The sequence below is a fragment of the Cebus imitator genome, unplaced genomic scaffold (assembly GCF_001604975.1).
Source record: "Cebus imitator isolate Cc_AM_T3 unplaced genomic scaffold, Cebus_imitator-1.0 Scaffold206, whole genome shotgun sequence".
In the NCBI taxonomy this organism is placed as follows: Eukaryota; Metazoa; Chordata; class Mammalia; order Primates; family Cebidae; genus Cebus; species Cebus imitator.
Window position 1 is genome coordinate 1,459,219 of NW_016107521.1, and position 15,668 is coordinate 1,474,886.

Below are 15,668 nucleotides of genomic sequence, written 5' to 3' on the forward strand. Positions count from 1 at the left end.
CTAATTTTTTGTATTTTTAGTAGAGATGGGGTTTCACCATGTTGACCAGGATGGTCTCGATCTTTTGACCTCGTGATCCACCCGCCTCGGCCTCCCAAAGTGCTGGGATTACAGGCTTGAGCCACCGCGCCCGGCCCATCTGTTGTTTTTATAATTGGAAAAATGGGGCTCAGGGAAGTCCAGACTGTTGTCACAGTAAGCTTCTTCATTTATTCTGAAAATATTAGTTGAGCCTTACTATGTGCTGGCCTCTGTGACGGGTGTTTGAAATATTATGGTGAGCAAAATGGATACTGTTTTTGCCTTTGTGGTGCTTACAGTCTAGAGGGTAAGTCAGACATTAATCAGTAACCACATATATAATTACTAAGTGTGATGAATGTTCTGAAAGAAAACTGTAAGATGTTGTGGGATCCTATTAAAAAACATCAGATCAGATCCAGTCTTGGAGTCGTAGAACACTTAAGGAAGTAACACTTGATGCAGTGCTCAGGCTGGAGAGAAAGGGATGATGGGAGAGATTTCAAGCAGGGAACAACATGAACAAAACTCTGAGGCAAATAAAAGAATTAGCACATTCAAGGAACTAGAAGAAAGCCAGTGACATACAGAATAAGGGAGAATAACAGATGACTCTGACCATTAGGAGACTGAGAGGGTCTTCCACTTAGGAAGCTTTTGCAGTTGTTCAACCATAAGATGATGGAGGCTTTGACAAGAGTGGTGGTGAACATAATAGTGGGTAGAAAAGTTTAAGAAATATTGAAGAGATGGACAGACTTACTAATGTAACAGATATGGATGGAGAGCAAGAGAAAAGTCTGTATTATTAGGAGTGATTTATGGGCTTCTGGCTTGAGCAACAGAAGGGCTGGTATTGCGTGAAGATTGTAAATTTGGAATTCGTTTTTTACTTGTCTTTATTGAGTAAATATCACATTTATAAAATATGAGTATGATAGAAAGTATAACAAGGCAATGAGCCCTCTGGGCCATCCCTCAGTTTAAGAAAAAGAACAGTGTGTTTATATTTGAGGTTTCCTCTGTGCCCTTCACTATTCCATCCCATTCCTTTTTCCTTTGGAAGTAAGTACTATCCAGAGATTGCTGCATTGACTGCTTTGCATTATAATTTTGCCAGTTTTATCCCTAAACAATATCTTCTTTAGTTTCCCATGCTTGTTAATGTTATGTAAATGAAGTCATTCTGTAGGTATTTTTCCTTTTTTTTTTTAATTCATGTATTTATTCCACAGTCAAAATAAGTCATAATTTAAAGCTATAACATTTTTAAAAGATAAAGGAGAATTTGCGGCAAAGCTGTATTAATAAAAGACACCAGTCTAAAGTGCAACGCTAAGCAGGTGTTCTCTGTTCCCATGGTGGAATAAATACACACAATTACACATAAGATTTCACTGAAGACAGGAGACGAGGCAAATAACCCTTTGAAATGAACTGCCCAATGAACAGAGGCAGGTTACAAATAATTTCTTTTTTCTTTTTTTTTTTTGAGACAGAGTTTCGCTCTTGTTACCCAGGCTGGAGTGCAATGGCGTGATCTTGGCTCACCGCAACCTCCACCTCCTGGGTTCAGGCAATTCTCCTGCCTCAACCTCCTGAGTAGCTGGGATTACAGGCACGTGCCACCATGCCCAGCTAATGTTTTGTATTTTTAGTAGAGACGGGGTTTCACCATGTTGACCAGGATGGTCTCAATCTCTTGACCTTGTGATCCACCCGCCTCGGCCTCCCGAGGTGCTGGGATTACAGGCTTGAGCCATCGCGCCCGGCCCCCACAAATAATTTCTTTTAACTTCTTACTGCAAAATGGAAAAAATCCCTGAGGTGACTACTAACTCCAACTCCTCATTTTATGCATATGGCCTTGGCTTCTGTATTCTTTCCACAGTCACATCCAAATCCAGAAAGGCTTCTGCATCCCGTGCTCAAAAAATGCAACCTCAAGTCCCTGAGGCACAGACTGACATTCATGAGTCAGTGTGCAACTTTCACCCAGAACCTCCAGGGAAATCAGGAGCACAAACACAGAGCACAGCACCGTTTCTTTAAACAATGGCTTTAACTGTGGAATGAGCTCTGACAAGCCATATGCATTTCATAAACCAAAATATTGTCTTCGTATCTTCCTATTTTTCTCGCATTTTTAAAAAATGTTAAGCCATCCAAGTTAAAAAAAAAAAATTAACAATGAAAAAGGAAATTCAAAGGGTTTATGCCAAAAAAAGCAAACCTGTCCTCTGCAGCCTAACTCATTTTTTGGGCTGTGCAGCCATGTAGAGGGCAATCAGGCAGTAGATGGTCCCTTCCACAGTCAGGGTCATGGTGGTCCGGTAAAGCATTTGGCCAAGCAGGCCTCGTTTCAGGTAGATGGCACACCATCAGCTTTCTGGAAAAACTTCTGCAGCTCTGGAACTCTGTTTTTCTCAGCATAATCATACACTGTAGAATCGAAGGTCAGTTTAGTTGGTGTGGCAAATATGATAGGAGGTGCTTCTATGGGAACCGCAGGCTTTACTCCCTGTGGGCTATAGGCCTCCGAAGCCCATGCTCCCGCCAACTTCCGCATGAAGCCGCTAAATTTGTAGTACATGACACCCAAGACTCCGGCTTCCCGCCTCTGTAGGTATTTTTCTAAACTTGCTTTTTATGCTCAACATTGTGTTCCTGAAAAACATTCATATGATACCTGGAGCTATAATTTATTTTTTCTCAATTATATAGTAATATAGTAAGGACATATCAAAAATTCAATTTTTTTTTTTTTTTTTAAAGACAGGGTCTCACTGTCACCCAGGCTGGAGTGCAGTGGTGCAATCATGGCTCACTGCAGCCTCAAATTCCTGGGCTTACACGATCCTCCCACCTCAGCCTTCCACATATCTGGGACTATAGGCTCATACCACCACAACTGGCTAATTTAAAAAAAAATTTTTTTTTAAGAGACGAGGTCTCGTTATGTTGCCCAGGCTGGTCTTGAATTCCAGGGCACAAGCGATTCTCCTGCCTCAGCCCCCACAAAGTGCTGGGATTACAGGCATGAGTCACTGTGCCTGACTGTGTGAAGATTTTTAATTATCAAATAGATTTCTTTAATGGTAATTCTAAATTTATGTATTTCTTCCTAAGTTGTGTTACTTTATATTTTTCTACATAATTGTTCATTTGCTATAAATCTAATGTTTTAGCATTGTATTTCTTATATTCTTTTTTTTAGTTTCTGGCCTATCTTCAGTCCTAGTAGTATTTATGCATTTTCTATTTTTTTCTAGTTTATTCTTACCAGATGTGTGTCAGTTTGGGAACAAAATTTGACTTTAATTCTTTTCACTTTAATTTAACCCACAGTATTCACAATAACACATTTTTTACTCTGCTAGATAGTAGTTCCTCAACTGTAGCCATTATCTTTCCACTTCCCAATTTATGTTCTTCCTAACCTGTATTGTACTTAACAATATTTTCATGGAATTCACCTTGCTTTTTTTTTTTTTCTTAAATAAGTTTTTTTGTTGTTGTTTGTTTGTTTGTTTTGAGACAGTCTCGCTCTATCACCCAGCCTAGAGTGCAGTGGTACAATCTCGGTTCACTGCAACCTCCACCTCCCAGGTTAAAGCGATTCTCCTGCCTCAGCCTCCCAAGTAGCTGGGACTACAGGCGTGTGCCACCATGCCCAGCTAATTTTTGTATTTTTAGTAGAGACAGGGTTTCACCATATTGATCAGGCTGGTCTTGAACTCCTAACCTCGTGATCTGCCCACCTTGGCCTCCCAAAGTGCTGGGATTACAGGTGTGAGCCACCACGCCCAGCCCTTTTTTTTTGTTTTGTTTTTGAGACAGAGTTTCGTTCTTGTTGCCTAGCCTGGAATGCAGTGGCATGATCTCAGCTCACCACAACCTCCGCTTCCCCAGTTCAAGCGATTGTCTTCTCAGCCTCCTGAGTAGCTGGGACTATAGGCTTGCGCCACCATGCCTCGATAATTTAAAAAAAAATTTTTTTAAATGGGGTTTCACCGTGATGGCCAAGCTGGTCTTGAACTTCTGACCTCAGGCGATCCACCCACCTTGGCCTCCCAAAGTGCTAGGATTACAGGCGTGAGCCACCGCGCCTGGCCAATTTTTTTTATTTTTAGTAGAGATGGGGTTTCACCATATTGGTCAGGCTGATGTGTGATCCACCCAACTCAGACTGCTAAAGTGCATGGATTACAGGCATGAGCCACCACGCCGGGCCTTTTTTGTTTTTTTTTAAATACAGAGTTTCACTTTTGTTACCCAGGCTGGAGTCCAGTGGCACTATCTTGGCTCACCATAACCTCCACCTCCTAAGATCAAGTGATTCTCCTACCTCAGCCTCCTGAGCAGCTGGGATTACAGGCATGTGCCACCATGCCCAGCTAATTTTGATTTTTAGTAGAGGCGGGGTTTCTCCATGTTGGTCAGGCTGGTCTCAAACTGCTGACCTCTAGTGATCTGCCTGCCTCGGCCTCCCAAAATGCTGGGATTACAGGCATGAGCCACCACACTCGGCTGTTCTTTTTTTGTTAACCTGGGCTGGTTTTGATCTCTTGGCTTTAAGCAAGCCTCCTGCTTCGGCCTCTCACAGTGCTGGGATTACAGGCATAAGCCACCGGTCTCAGCGCAATAGTTAACATTTATAATGAAGGAAAAAAGGCATATTGGGAGAACTGAAAGGATAGCTTAGTGGCTGGAGCTTAGAGAGGAAGTGGAAACACTGATAGATGAGGCTGGGAAGGTATGCAGGGGCCAGCTGTATAGAGTATATAGTGAACATGAAATGCTGTAAATAACCGTTACTGAATATTTAACAAGAATAGCTGAGCATTTACCCTGAGCTCAGTTTTCAAGTGCCTTACAGATAGGGACTCATCAAGGCCTCACAACTACCCTTTGATTAGACATTGTTTTCCTGTTTTACAGACGATAGTAATGAGCACCTGAGATCTAAGGCTAAATGATTTGTTAAGATCATACAGCTGGAGTAAATGACAGAGGCAGGATTCAGACTCGTGTCTGTCTGAATCAAGTGACCACACACCCAGAATTGACGCAGTCCATATTCTAGGACTGTAACTGTGAGGCCCAGACTTGGTAGGCAGTAGGTGAAGAGGGTGGTTATTAGGAAAGGGGCAGGTTTGGTGTCAGGGAATGTTGCTTGGTAGCTGTTCCAGTAGTCCACATGAGGTATAGAGGGCCTGAAGTAAATCAGCCAGCCTGCAGGAGGTTGCATATCGATATGTTGCACAAGAGGCATAAACGGAACTTGGCCACTGATTCTTTTTCTCTCCCTAACTTTGCCTATCACAGTGACCTGTGTAAGATGTGGTGTTTTGGTTTTAACTGGAAAGGGCCATGTATATACCTCTTAAATTCAGATTGATGTGTAGAAGAAAAACTGCGGGCTTTGAATCCAAAAGACCTGGATTCAAATCTTTAATCTGTTACTAATAGCTATGTGCCTTTGGGCTAGTCCCTAAGCTTCAGTTTCCTTGTAAATGGATGTGATAAAGAGTGTTCGTAAGGACTGACATAATAGGAAGTGCCTGCACCGTTCCCTATGTCTGTCCTTATGCTCTTACCACACTGCCTTGATCATTGTCACTTTAGAGTAAATCTTGAAATCAGGTAATATTAGTTCTCCAACTCTTGTATCAACAGTTATTCTTTTCCACAATTGCTGCTGCAATCTTGTTACAGCTGCTGCTGCTCTTGCTATACCATGCTATTACAGTTATTGCTATTGCTATTATTAACATTATTAATAAGAAACCCATAAAGATGGATCAACATAACCAAAACTGTTTTGTTTTCCTATAAAACTCACTCTCTCTTCTGTGTTATCTGCCTTGCGTAGTTACCATTCGCCCAGGTGGCTGAGCCACAGACCTGGGAGTTGTGTTCAGCCGTTCTTTCCTCCTTACCCAGTCTCTATCCTTGCAGGACTTGTCTGTTACCTCTTTTCATGTGCTGCCCTTTATGCAGAATCCTTGTTCCTCTCCCACCCTCTTTCAGCTAGACTTGCCCATTCACAAGGCCTGATCTGATTCTCCCAGTTAATCCCTCCTGCCTCTGATATCTCATAGCACCTTGTGTGTCCCTCTGTTGAAGCACAATTGTATTGTTTTGTAATTAGTTGTGTGTCTTTCTCCACCATCAGCCTCCATGCTGGAATTATGTCTGATTGTATCCTCAGAAAACAGCAGATAGAGTTGAGGCTTGATAAAAGTTTATCGAATTGTGGGGAACCTAGTCTTCAGACCTCCCCTCCTCTATCTCTGTTGTCTACCTATGAGAATTCAGAATGGCAAATACTTCTTCCCCAAACCCTACTCCCTGATTGCTGCATCTTATTCTCAGGAGAGATTGGCCAAGTTACAACTGAACATGAAAGTTTATGGCTTGAGATGAAGCAACAGAAGTGTAAGATGAGGGAATTTGAGGTGGCAGAGTATATGTGAAGAGGTACAAGTCTTCACAATGAGATTTTGTTGCCATCCAGCCTTTTCTGGGTAATAATGGGCATCCTCAGTAGGGATGTAAGAACTCGTATATTCAAAGCTTCCTGGATCCTCTGCTTCGAAATTGAGCAGTGATTTGGTTAAGCTCTCTGTCCCCACCCAAATCTCATCTCAAATTGTAATCCCCACGTGTCAACGGAGGGACCTGGTGGGAGATGATCAGATCACGGAGGCAGATTTCTCCTTTGCTGTTCTCGTGATAGTGAGTGAGTTCTCATGAGAGCTGATGGTTTTACAGTATGGCACTTCCCCCGTCACTCGCTGTGTCCTGCCACTGTGTAAGACGTACCTTGCTTCCCCTTCTCCTTCTGCCATGCTTGTAAGTTTCCCGATGCCTCCCAGCCATGTGGAACTGTGAGTCAATAAACCTCTTTCCTTTATAAATTATCCAGTCTCAAGTATTCTTTATAGCAGTGTGAGAATGACTAATACAAGCAGCAGTTGAAGATTATTAGTAGTAAAAGGAACCAAGTTAGTCCCAACCTGCCACTACCACCACTACCATCATTGTGAAAGAGATAGACTGAAATAAAATGGGCAGCTGTTGGTCTGAAGCCAAGGTGTGAGAGGTACCTCAGCTCTGCTGTGGTACCTGTGCTGTGAGCCAGGTGAATCTCGTTATTTCAGAAGTTCTCTCTTCAGCCTTAAAGCAGCTGCATCAGCACTGTTACTGCTTTATCCAGCCCCTCAGCTTTCAGGAGCACTGTTCCATAGGTCAGTGCAGGGCAGGCTAGGAGCTTCATTCATTCTGCTGCCTCTACCAGGTAGGTAATGCCTTTGTTCCAGACTGTAAGTTGTTTAAATTGGGAAGAGTGTTTGCTTCTTGCTGCGCTAGGTCTGAGCTAGATGCCTGAGTTTTGCTAGGTTCTAATCTTGGATTTTCTGTGTCCCATTTTCAAAAAAGATCTCTTATCTGCATGTTCTTCTAGGATACAGTTGAGGACAGAATTGCAGGAAAATGTGATGGCCCAAAGAAAGCAGGAAAGAAGGAAGAGAGGGCTTATAGTATAAAGTGATCTCTGCTTTCACCTGCAGGTCACTGCTGAAACTCAAGAGAAAGAAGACATTATTACACATTTGCAAGAGAAGGTTGCATCCTTGGAGAAAAGACTAGAACAGAACTTATCAGGAGAAGAGCACATTCAAGAACTCCTGAAAGAGGTAACTTCTGTTCTCTTTGTTCTGGCTGCTGTTGGAAAGGCAGGGTTGATTCTGGTGATTTCACAAATCCTAGAATTTCAGAGCTGTAGGGCCAGCAAACAGCATGGTAACAAGAGAACTGTCTCCAACTTTGGCTTGTCCTGCTTACATCAGGAACAGCCTCATGTCCCCTGTGGATGGCATGCTTTTCTCAGGGAAAGAGAGAGCTGTATTCAGAGATACATACAAACAGATAGCATCTCATCACCAGTACACCACAGCTAGTGATTTCCATCACTTGGGCTGCCATGTCTTTCTGCACTGCCCTCTTCCCACCATTTTGTACTCTGCACTGGTCAAGGAAAATAGCTATACCTGCTTCTTGGTATGAGCAAGAATTACCTTGGGCAGAATTCTCTCCTTCCCGAGGGAAGCCGTTGTGCAGACTGGCCTTTTGCCCAGTGTCACAAGTGAACTTTCTCATCAGGCAGAGCTAATTGTCTGCACACATTCTGCTCTTCCTTCTCTTTCTGTTCCAATGATTGGCCATGCTGTGACAAAGGTGACAGCCAAGGCCCCAGGGCTCCTCCTAGATTAGACCCTCCCTCTCTGTCTTCAGTCAGTTTCAACTAAATATCTCCATCTCCACTGCCACTGGCTGGACTTCAGGGTTTCCAGCAAGTCTAGCCTAGTCTATGTTAGAAGTCTCCAGACTGGCCTACCCAGCATCAGTCTCTCCTTCTTCACCCTCTGACACAGTCTTACATGCTCACTGCCAAACTGATCCTCCTAATCAGCATTGCCGACCGTATCCCCGTCTTAAACATCTTCTACAGTTCCCTTCAATGGATTACAGTAAGTGTAATGTGTGTTCTAGGGAGTAAATTGATTTCTAGAATCAGACTGCACATGCTTGTATTTTGCCTCTTCTACTTACTAGCTGTGACTTAGAGCAGCAGTCCCCAACCCTTTTGGCACCAGGGACCGGTTTTGTGGAAGACAGTTTTTCCACAGATGGGGTTGGGTGGGGGCGGATGAAGAGGTGGTTTCAGAATGAAACTGTTCCTCCTCTGATCATCATCATCCTTAGATTCTCATAAGGAGCTCACAACCTGGATCCGTCACATGCGCAGTTCACAATAGGGTTCACGCTTCTGTGACAATCTAATGCTACCTCTGATCTGACAGGTGGAGTCAGGCGGTAATGCTTATTCACTGCTCACCTCCTGCTGTTCGGCCTGGTTCCTAACAGACCACAGAGCTGTACCTGTCTGTGGCCCGAGGGTTAGGAACCCCTGACTTACAGCAAGTAGTTTAATCTCTTCGTGTTTGTTTCTTCCCCAATAAAATTGGTTTTATTATAATACTAAACTCAGAATTATTGTTAGGGTTAAATAAGTTACAATATGCAAAGTGCTTAGAATGATGACTGGAACTTAGTAGGGTCTCAGTATATGTCAGCTATTAACATGATCATAATTCTTATTGTGCCATCATTATTACAAAATTTAATGTTCATAGAAATTACTTGGGAAGTTTGTTTAAAGTATATACCTCTAGGCCGGTTGTGGTGGCTCATGCCTGTAATCCCAGCACTTTGGGAGGCTGAGGTGGGCAGATCACTTGAGGTCGGGAATTCGAGACCAGCCTGGCCAACATGGCAAAACCCCGCCTCTATTAAAAATGCAAAAATTAGCTGGGCATGGTGACAGGTGCAGTAATTCCAGCTACTCAGGAGGCTAAGGCAGGAGAATTGCTTGAACCCAGGAGGCAGAGGTTGCAGTGAGCCAAGATCGCACCACTGCATTCCAACCTGGGCAACTAGTGAAATTCTGTCTCAAAAATAATAAATAAATAAACAAGTAAAGTATGTATCTCTGGCCCTACCCTCAGAAATTCTGATTTCCTTGGACTTGGAGTAAGGCCTCAAATCTATTCAACTAGCTGAGATTAACAAATATCTCAGTAGCAACTGTCTCAGCCAAATCTAATGCCAGGGTTTAGAAATTCTACATTTTTTCTTCGTTTTTAAAAACAGTCTCGCTCTGTTACCCAAGCTAGAGTGCAGTGGTGCGGTCTCAGCTCACTGCAACCTCAGCTTCCTGGGTTCAAGCAATTCTTCTGCCTCAGCCCCCCGAGTAGCTGAGATTTACCACCACCGGACTTGGTGGTCAGTACCTGTAATCTAATTTTTTTTGTATATTTAGTAGAGATGGGGTTTCACCATGTTAGCCAGGCTGGTCTCAAACTTCTGACTTCAAGTAATCTGCCTGCCTTGGCCTCCCAAAGTGCTGTTATTACAGGTGTGAGCCACCGCACCTGGGCTAGAACTTCTATAGAATCAAGTTCTAACTCATTTTTGCAGCATTCAAAGCCTCTCATGATCTGGTCCTTTTGCCTATCTTTCTAGTCTTGTTTGTTGACCTAAACCCATCATCATTTTGGCTTCTGAGGAGCTGTAGTTCCCTCAGTGTAGTAGGTTGTTCACATTGCTGTTGGTCATCCCCATGCCTGTGAGGCTCCCCCAGCCCTAGCCACCTTTTGAGTTCAGAAGCCGCTCACCTGCTCTATGGCAGAGGGTATCTCCTACCCTGTGCTTCCTCTTTGTGGACACTAACTGTGCTCTATTATGTAATTTTTTAATTAGTATTTTGTTCCAGCTTCAAGGTCAAAGGACTATTTAAAATTTATCTGTGTGTACTTTATGACATGTGAATTATATCTCCATTAGCTGAGTTTTTAAAAACATATTAGTGTCTCTTGTGCCTAGCACAAATCATAGTATGTTGTAGATAATCTGTAAATAATTATTCATTTGAGGAATGACAGTCTTCATTTACTTTTCTTTCAACTTACAGAAAACACTTGCTGAGCAGAATTTGGAGGATACCAGACAGCAGCTCTTGGCAGCCAGAAGCAGCCAGGCCAAGGCCATTAATGCCCTGGAGACTCGGGTACTGATCTTACTCCTGGTATTTCTTACATTTGGGTGGTAACCTGGCTGAATGGCAACATGGTGTGACTGAGAATTTTCTTGGTCAGAGCTTTTTCATTGGAAGGGATTATTTTAGGATCTTACCTATACAGGGATGAGTTAGTCATTTTCTTCATTCTTGACACATTACCATGATTGAGTTCTATGTTTATTTCTAACCTTTTATTCCTGTTGGCCTCCCTCTCACAGGAAACCACTCCAGTGTGGTCATATAGATGCATTTATTGTTGGGTTGCCTTAAAATATGTAGCACTGTTTTGTTTGCATGTGTTTTTAATATTTGTAAATGATACAGCTATGGATGTGTCTCGTCTGTTACTTTCAGCTGCCTCAACTCTGTACCCACTTCTTTGTTTGTAGTTATCTACATGGTAGACTTCCAGATTGCTTCCTCCTTCCTGCCACCTCAGATCACGCATAAAACCTAAAGCGACTAAGTATTATAGAACAAGATTGTTCCAGCAAACCTGCACCTGGCTCTCCTTCTCCAGCAGGCATGAGGGTTCCTATATATGCCTCTCTTTTCCAGCATTGACACTTCCAAGCCTTTAAAATTTTTGCCAGTTTAGTGAGTGTGGAGTGGTATTTCATTACTTTAATTTGCATTGGTATGGTTATTAATGAGTTTGGCCTTATCTTCATGTGCCTGTTAATTCTTTGGGGTCTCCTTTTGGAATTGCCCAATTCATATCCTTCCCTTGTTTTCTTTGGGGGTTTCAGTCCTTTCTTATTTCGTTTGTAGGATTTCATTGTATATTCTTCTTCCTAATGCTTTGTCAGTTTTAATCCTGAATCAGTCTGTTAACTGTCCATGTATCCTTTGTTGAATAGAAATTTGTAAGTTTGATGTAATCAGATTCATCACTTTTTTCCTGTGGAGTTTGAAGTGCCATTTAAGAAATCTATTCCTGCTCCTAAGTCACAGAGATCTACTGTTTTTTGCCTATTAAGTTTATAATTTTATCCTTCACATAATAGATCTCTAATTCATGTAAAAACTATCTTTCTGTATGGTCTTAGGTAGGGATCTAAATATGCGGAAATTCTCATATTTCTCAAAATCATTTACTAAACAATCTGTCCTTTCTGAATTGATTTTTCTTGCTAACTTTATCAAATATTGTTTCCGTCTGCACATGGGTTTCTCTCTGCACTCTCTATCCATTGATCTGATTGTCTGCTCTTGTGTAAATACTACAATGTTTTTAGTACTGTAGTATATCTCAACTGTCAATAAGACAAATTCTCTTTTTTTATTTTCCTTTATTTTTTTTGTTTTGTTTTGTTTTGCTTTTTACACCAACCTGCTTCCATACTAAAATTCTCATTTTTTTTGAAGGTTGACTTTACTTGTGGGCCTTTAAAGTTTTTTAAGTTTTTGAGTTTCTAAAAAAATTCAACTTGAATTTTTATTGGGATTGCATTAAATGTACATGCTAATTGGGAAGAATTGTCCATTTTATAAGATTATATTAATCATTCCTTCCAAGAATGTAAATGTTCAGATTATTTTCTGTGTGTTTTATTAAAATTTTACATTTTTCTCAATAGATGTCTTATTTTCTTGGCTAAGTTGTTAATTCCTAGAAACTTTAGAGTTTGTGTTGATACTGTGATAGTATCTTTTTTTTTTTCTTAATTGTACTTTAGGTTCTGGGGTACATGTGCATATCTTGCAGGGCTGTTGCATAGGTACATACATGGCAAGGGGTATCTTATTTTTAATCTTTTTGTTTTTGAGATGGACTCCTGCTCTGTCGCCCAGGTTGGAGTGCAGTGGCTCTGTCTCGACTCATTGCAGCCTCTGCCTCCTGGGTTCCTGTGATTCTCCTGCCTCAGCCTCCCAAGTAGCTGGGATTACAGGCATATGCCGCCACACTCAGCTAATTTTTATATATTTAGTAGAGATGGGATATCACCATGTTGGTGAGGCTAGTCTGGAACTTCTAGCCTCAGGTGATCCACCTGCCTCAGCCTCCCAAAGTGCTAGGATTACAGCTATGAGTTACCACACCTGGCCCTTATTTATTTTTAATTTTTATTTTTTGGAGACATAGTCTCCCTCTGTCCACCAGGCTGAAGTGCAGTGGTCCAATCTCGGCTCACTGCAACCTCCGCCTCCCAGGTTCAAGCAATTCTCCTGTCTCAGCCTCCTGAGTAGCTGGGATTACAGGCATGTGCCACCACGCCCAGCTAATTTTTGTATTTTAGTAGAGACGGCGTTTCACCATGTTGGCCAGGCTGGTCTCAAACTCCTGACCTCAGGTGATCTGCTCATCTCAGCCTCCCAAAGTGCTGGGACTACAGGTGTGAGTCACCATGCCCTACACTTATTTTCAATCATATTTTTAATTTGTTATTTCTGGTTATTCTAGAGAAATGCACCCTTTTTTTTAGTTGATCTTGAATATCACACCCCTGCTGAACTTTTTACTCTACTATTGTGTGATTTTTTTCCCCCTAGGTAGGTAATCATTGTCCATGAAAAATGACAACATTATCTTATTTCTTCTAATCTTCCCACCTCTTACTCCATTTTCTGTTCATATAGCACTGAAGGGCCTCCAGACTAAGTGAAACAATAATAGGGTAGTAGGAATCTTTGTTTTGTTCCCAGTCTTAAAAGAAATGTGCCTGAAGTTTTGTTACTTGGTATAAAATTTGCAGGGTTTTGGTATGTATATATGTATGTATGTGTTTATTTATTTGAGACAGAGTGTTACTCTGTCATCCAGACTGGAGTGTAGTGGCATGATCTTGGCTCACTGCAACCTCCGCCTCCCAAGTTCAAGCGATTCTCCCACCTCACCCTCTGAAGTAGCTGGGTTAACAGGTGCCTGCCTCCACGATTGCCTAATTTCTATGTTTTTAGTAGAGATGGGGTTTTACTGTGTTGGCCAGGTGGGTCTTGAACTCCTGACCTCAAGTGATCCACCCACCTCAGCCGTCCAAACTACTGGGATTAGAGGCTTGAGCCACGGTGCCATTTATTTAATATATATTTTCCCACCCACCTCATTATCTTAGAGGTTTTTAGCATTTAATCTTTACTGTTTTTTGTTTTGGTTTGGTTTTGGTTTTGGTGTTTTGTTTTTTTTTTAATAGGGTCTTACTCTGTCACCCAGGCCAGAGTGCAGTGGTGCGATCATGGCTCACTGTAGCCTTGACCTCCTGTGCTCAAGCAATTCTCCCACCTCAGCCTCCCAAGTAGCTGGAACTACAGGCATGTGCCACCATGCCTGGCTAATTTTTATATTTTTTTGTAGAGATGGGGTTTGGCCATGTTGCCCAGGCTAGTCTTGAACTCTTGAGCTCAAGGTATCTGCCCATCTTGGCCTTCCAAAGGGCTGGAATTATAGTCTTGAGCCACCACACCCGGACTGCTTTTGTTTTTCTTTTTTGAGATGGAGTCTTGCTCTGTCACCCAGGCTGGAGTGGAGTGACATGATCTCAGGTCACTACAACCTTTGCCTCCCGGGTTCAAGCGATTTTCCTGCCTCAGCCTCCCGAGTAGTTAGGACTACAGGTGCACGCGACCACGTTCGGCTAATTTTTGTAGTTTTACTAGAGACGGGGTTTCCCCACGTTGGCCAGGCTGGTCTTGAACTCCTGACCTCAGATGATCCGCCTGCCTTGGCCTCTCACAGTGCTGGGATTACAGGCGTGAGCCACTGCACCTGGCCTGTTTTCTTTTTTCTTTTTTTTTTTTTAATCAGAAATTTTTAGAAGTCTGTCATGTGCTCTACTTGCACTAATTGAAAAAATCATGGCCAGCCATGGTGGCTCACATCTGTAATTCCAGCACTTTGTGAGGTAAGGTGGGAGGATTGCTTGAGCTCAGGTGTTCCATACCAGCCTGGGCAACACAATAAGACCCTGTCTCTAGAAAAAATAGAAAAATTAACTGGGCTGGTGGCATGTACCTATGGTCCCAACTACTAAGGAGGAGGAAGTGGAAGGATCACTTAAGCCTAGGCAGTCAAGGCTGTGGTGAGCCATGGTCATGCCACTGTACTCAAGCCTGGACTACAGAGTGAGACCTTGTTTCAAAAATACATACATATAAATTATTTTTCCTTTCATCTATTAGTGTGAATTACATTAATATATTTTCTGATGTTGAACCATTGTTTCATTGCATTTCTGGGATAACTACCTCTTGATGTATTATTTTTGTAATAAATGTTTGAATTTGGCTAGTTAATATTTTGAGTTTTTGCATCTATATTTAAAATTGAATGGGCTTGAAATTAGCCGGTTGTAGAATCATGCTACACTAGCCTTGTTAAAACAGCTGGGTAGCTTTTGTATTTTCTGAAACAATTTATATTAAGATACAATTTATTTAAAAGTAATACATATATAAACTTGGCAACTTTTACGTATAAAACCATTTGGACCTGGGTTTTTGAAGGGAGGGACAACTTTGATTATAATTTCAATCTTCATTGCTTATTAGACTAACCTTTTTCTTTTTGCGCCAATTTGACATCTTTTCTTTTTTCTAGACTTAACCATTTCATCTTGATTTTCCAATTTATTATTATGTAATAATCTTAAGATGTATTATCATAGAATAGTATATTTGCCTATATACATATACTAGTGTTTTCTTTTTTAATCTCTCTGTGTTCCCTTTTTCTGTATTTTGTTAATTTGCATATTCTTTTTTTCTTGATCAGTCTTGCCAGAGCTGTTTCAGGATAGTGGAAAGTGTGATCCTTGGGCTAAATGTTGCTGGAAGACATGCCTACTCATTTACATATTGTTTATAACTGTTTTCTTGCTACCATGGCCTAGTGACAAAAACCATGGTATTTATTGGCTTTTTACATAAAAAGTTTGCCAACGCCTGAACTATTTTATTAATCGTTTTAAAGAACTGCCTTTGGTTTCATCTGCTCAAATTTTTATTTTCTTTTTAAATTTCTGTCTTTTGTTACTATTTTTCTTCCTTTTTTTTTTTTTTTTTT

At 41.6% G+C, this 15,668-nt stretch overlaps 1 protein-coding gene and 1 pseudogene across 5 annotated transcripts in view; one reads left to right on the forward strand and one right to left on the reverse strand.

Annotated features, from left to right (window-relative positions):
- GOLGA1 (golgin A1) overlaps positions 1-15,668 on the forward strand; it is a 65,658-nt gene that overhangs the window by 24,226 nt on the left and 25,764 nt on the right. For all 5 annotated transcript variants that reach the window (XM_037745631.1, XM_037745630.1, XM_017548340.2 and 2 more), the window contains 2 exons: positions 7,596-7,721; positions 10,559-10,654. In XM_037745631.1, coding sequence (XP_037601559.1) covers positions 7,596-7,721; positions 10,559-10,654 — 222 coding nt within the window. The remainder of the gene's footprint in view (positions 1-7,595; positions 7,722-10,558; positions 10,655-15,668) is intronic.
- Positions 1,813-2,631, reverse strand: LOC108317697 (annotated as a pseudogene).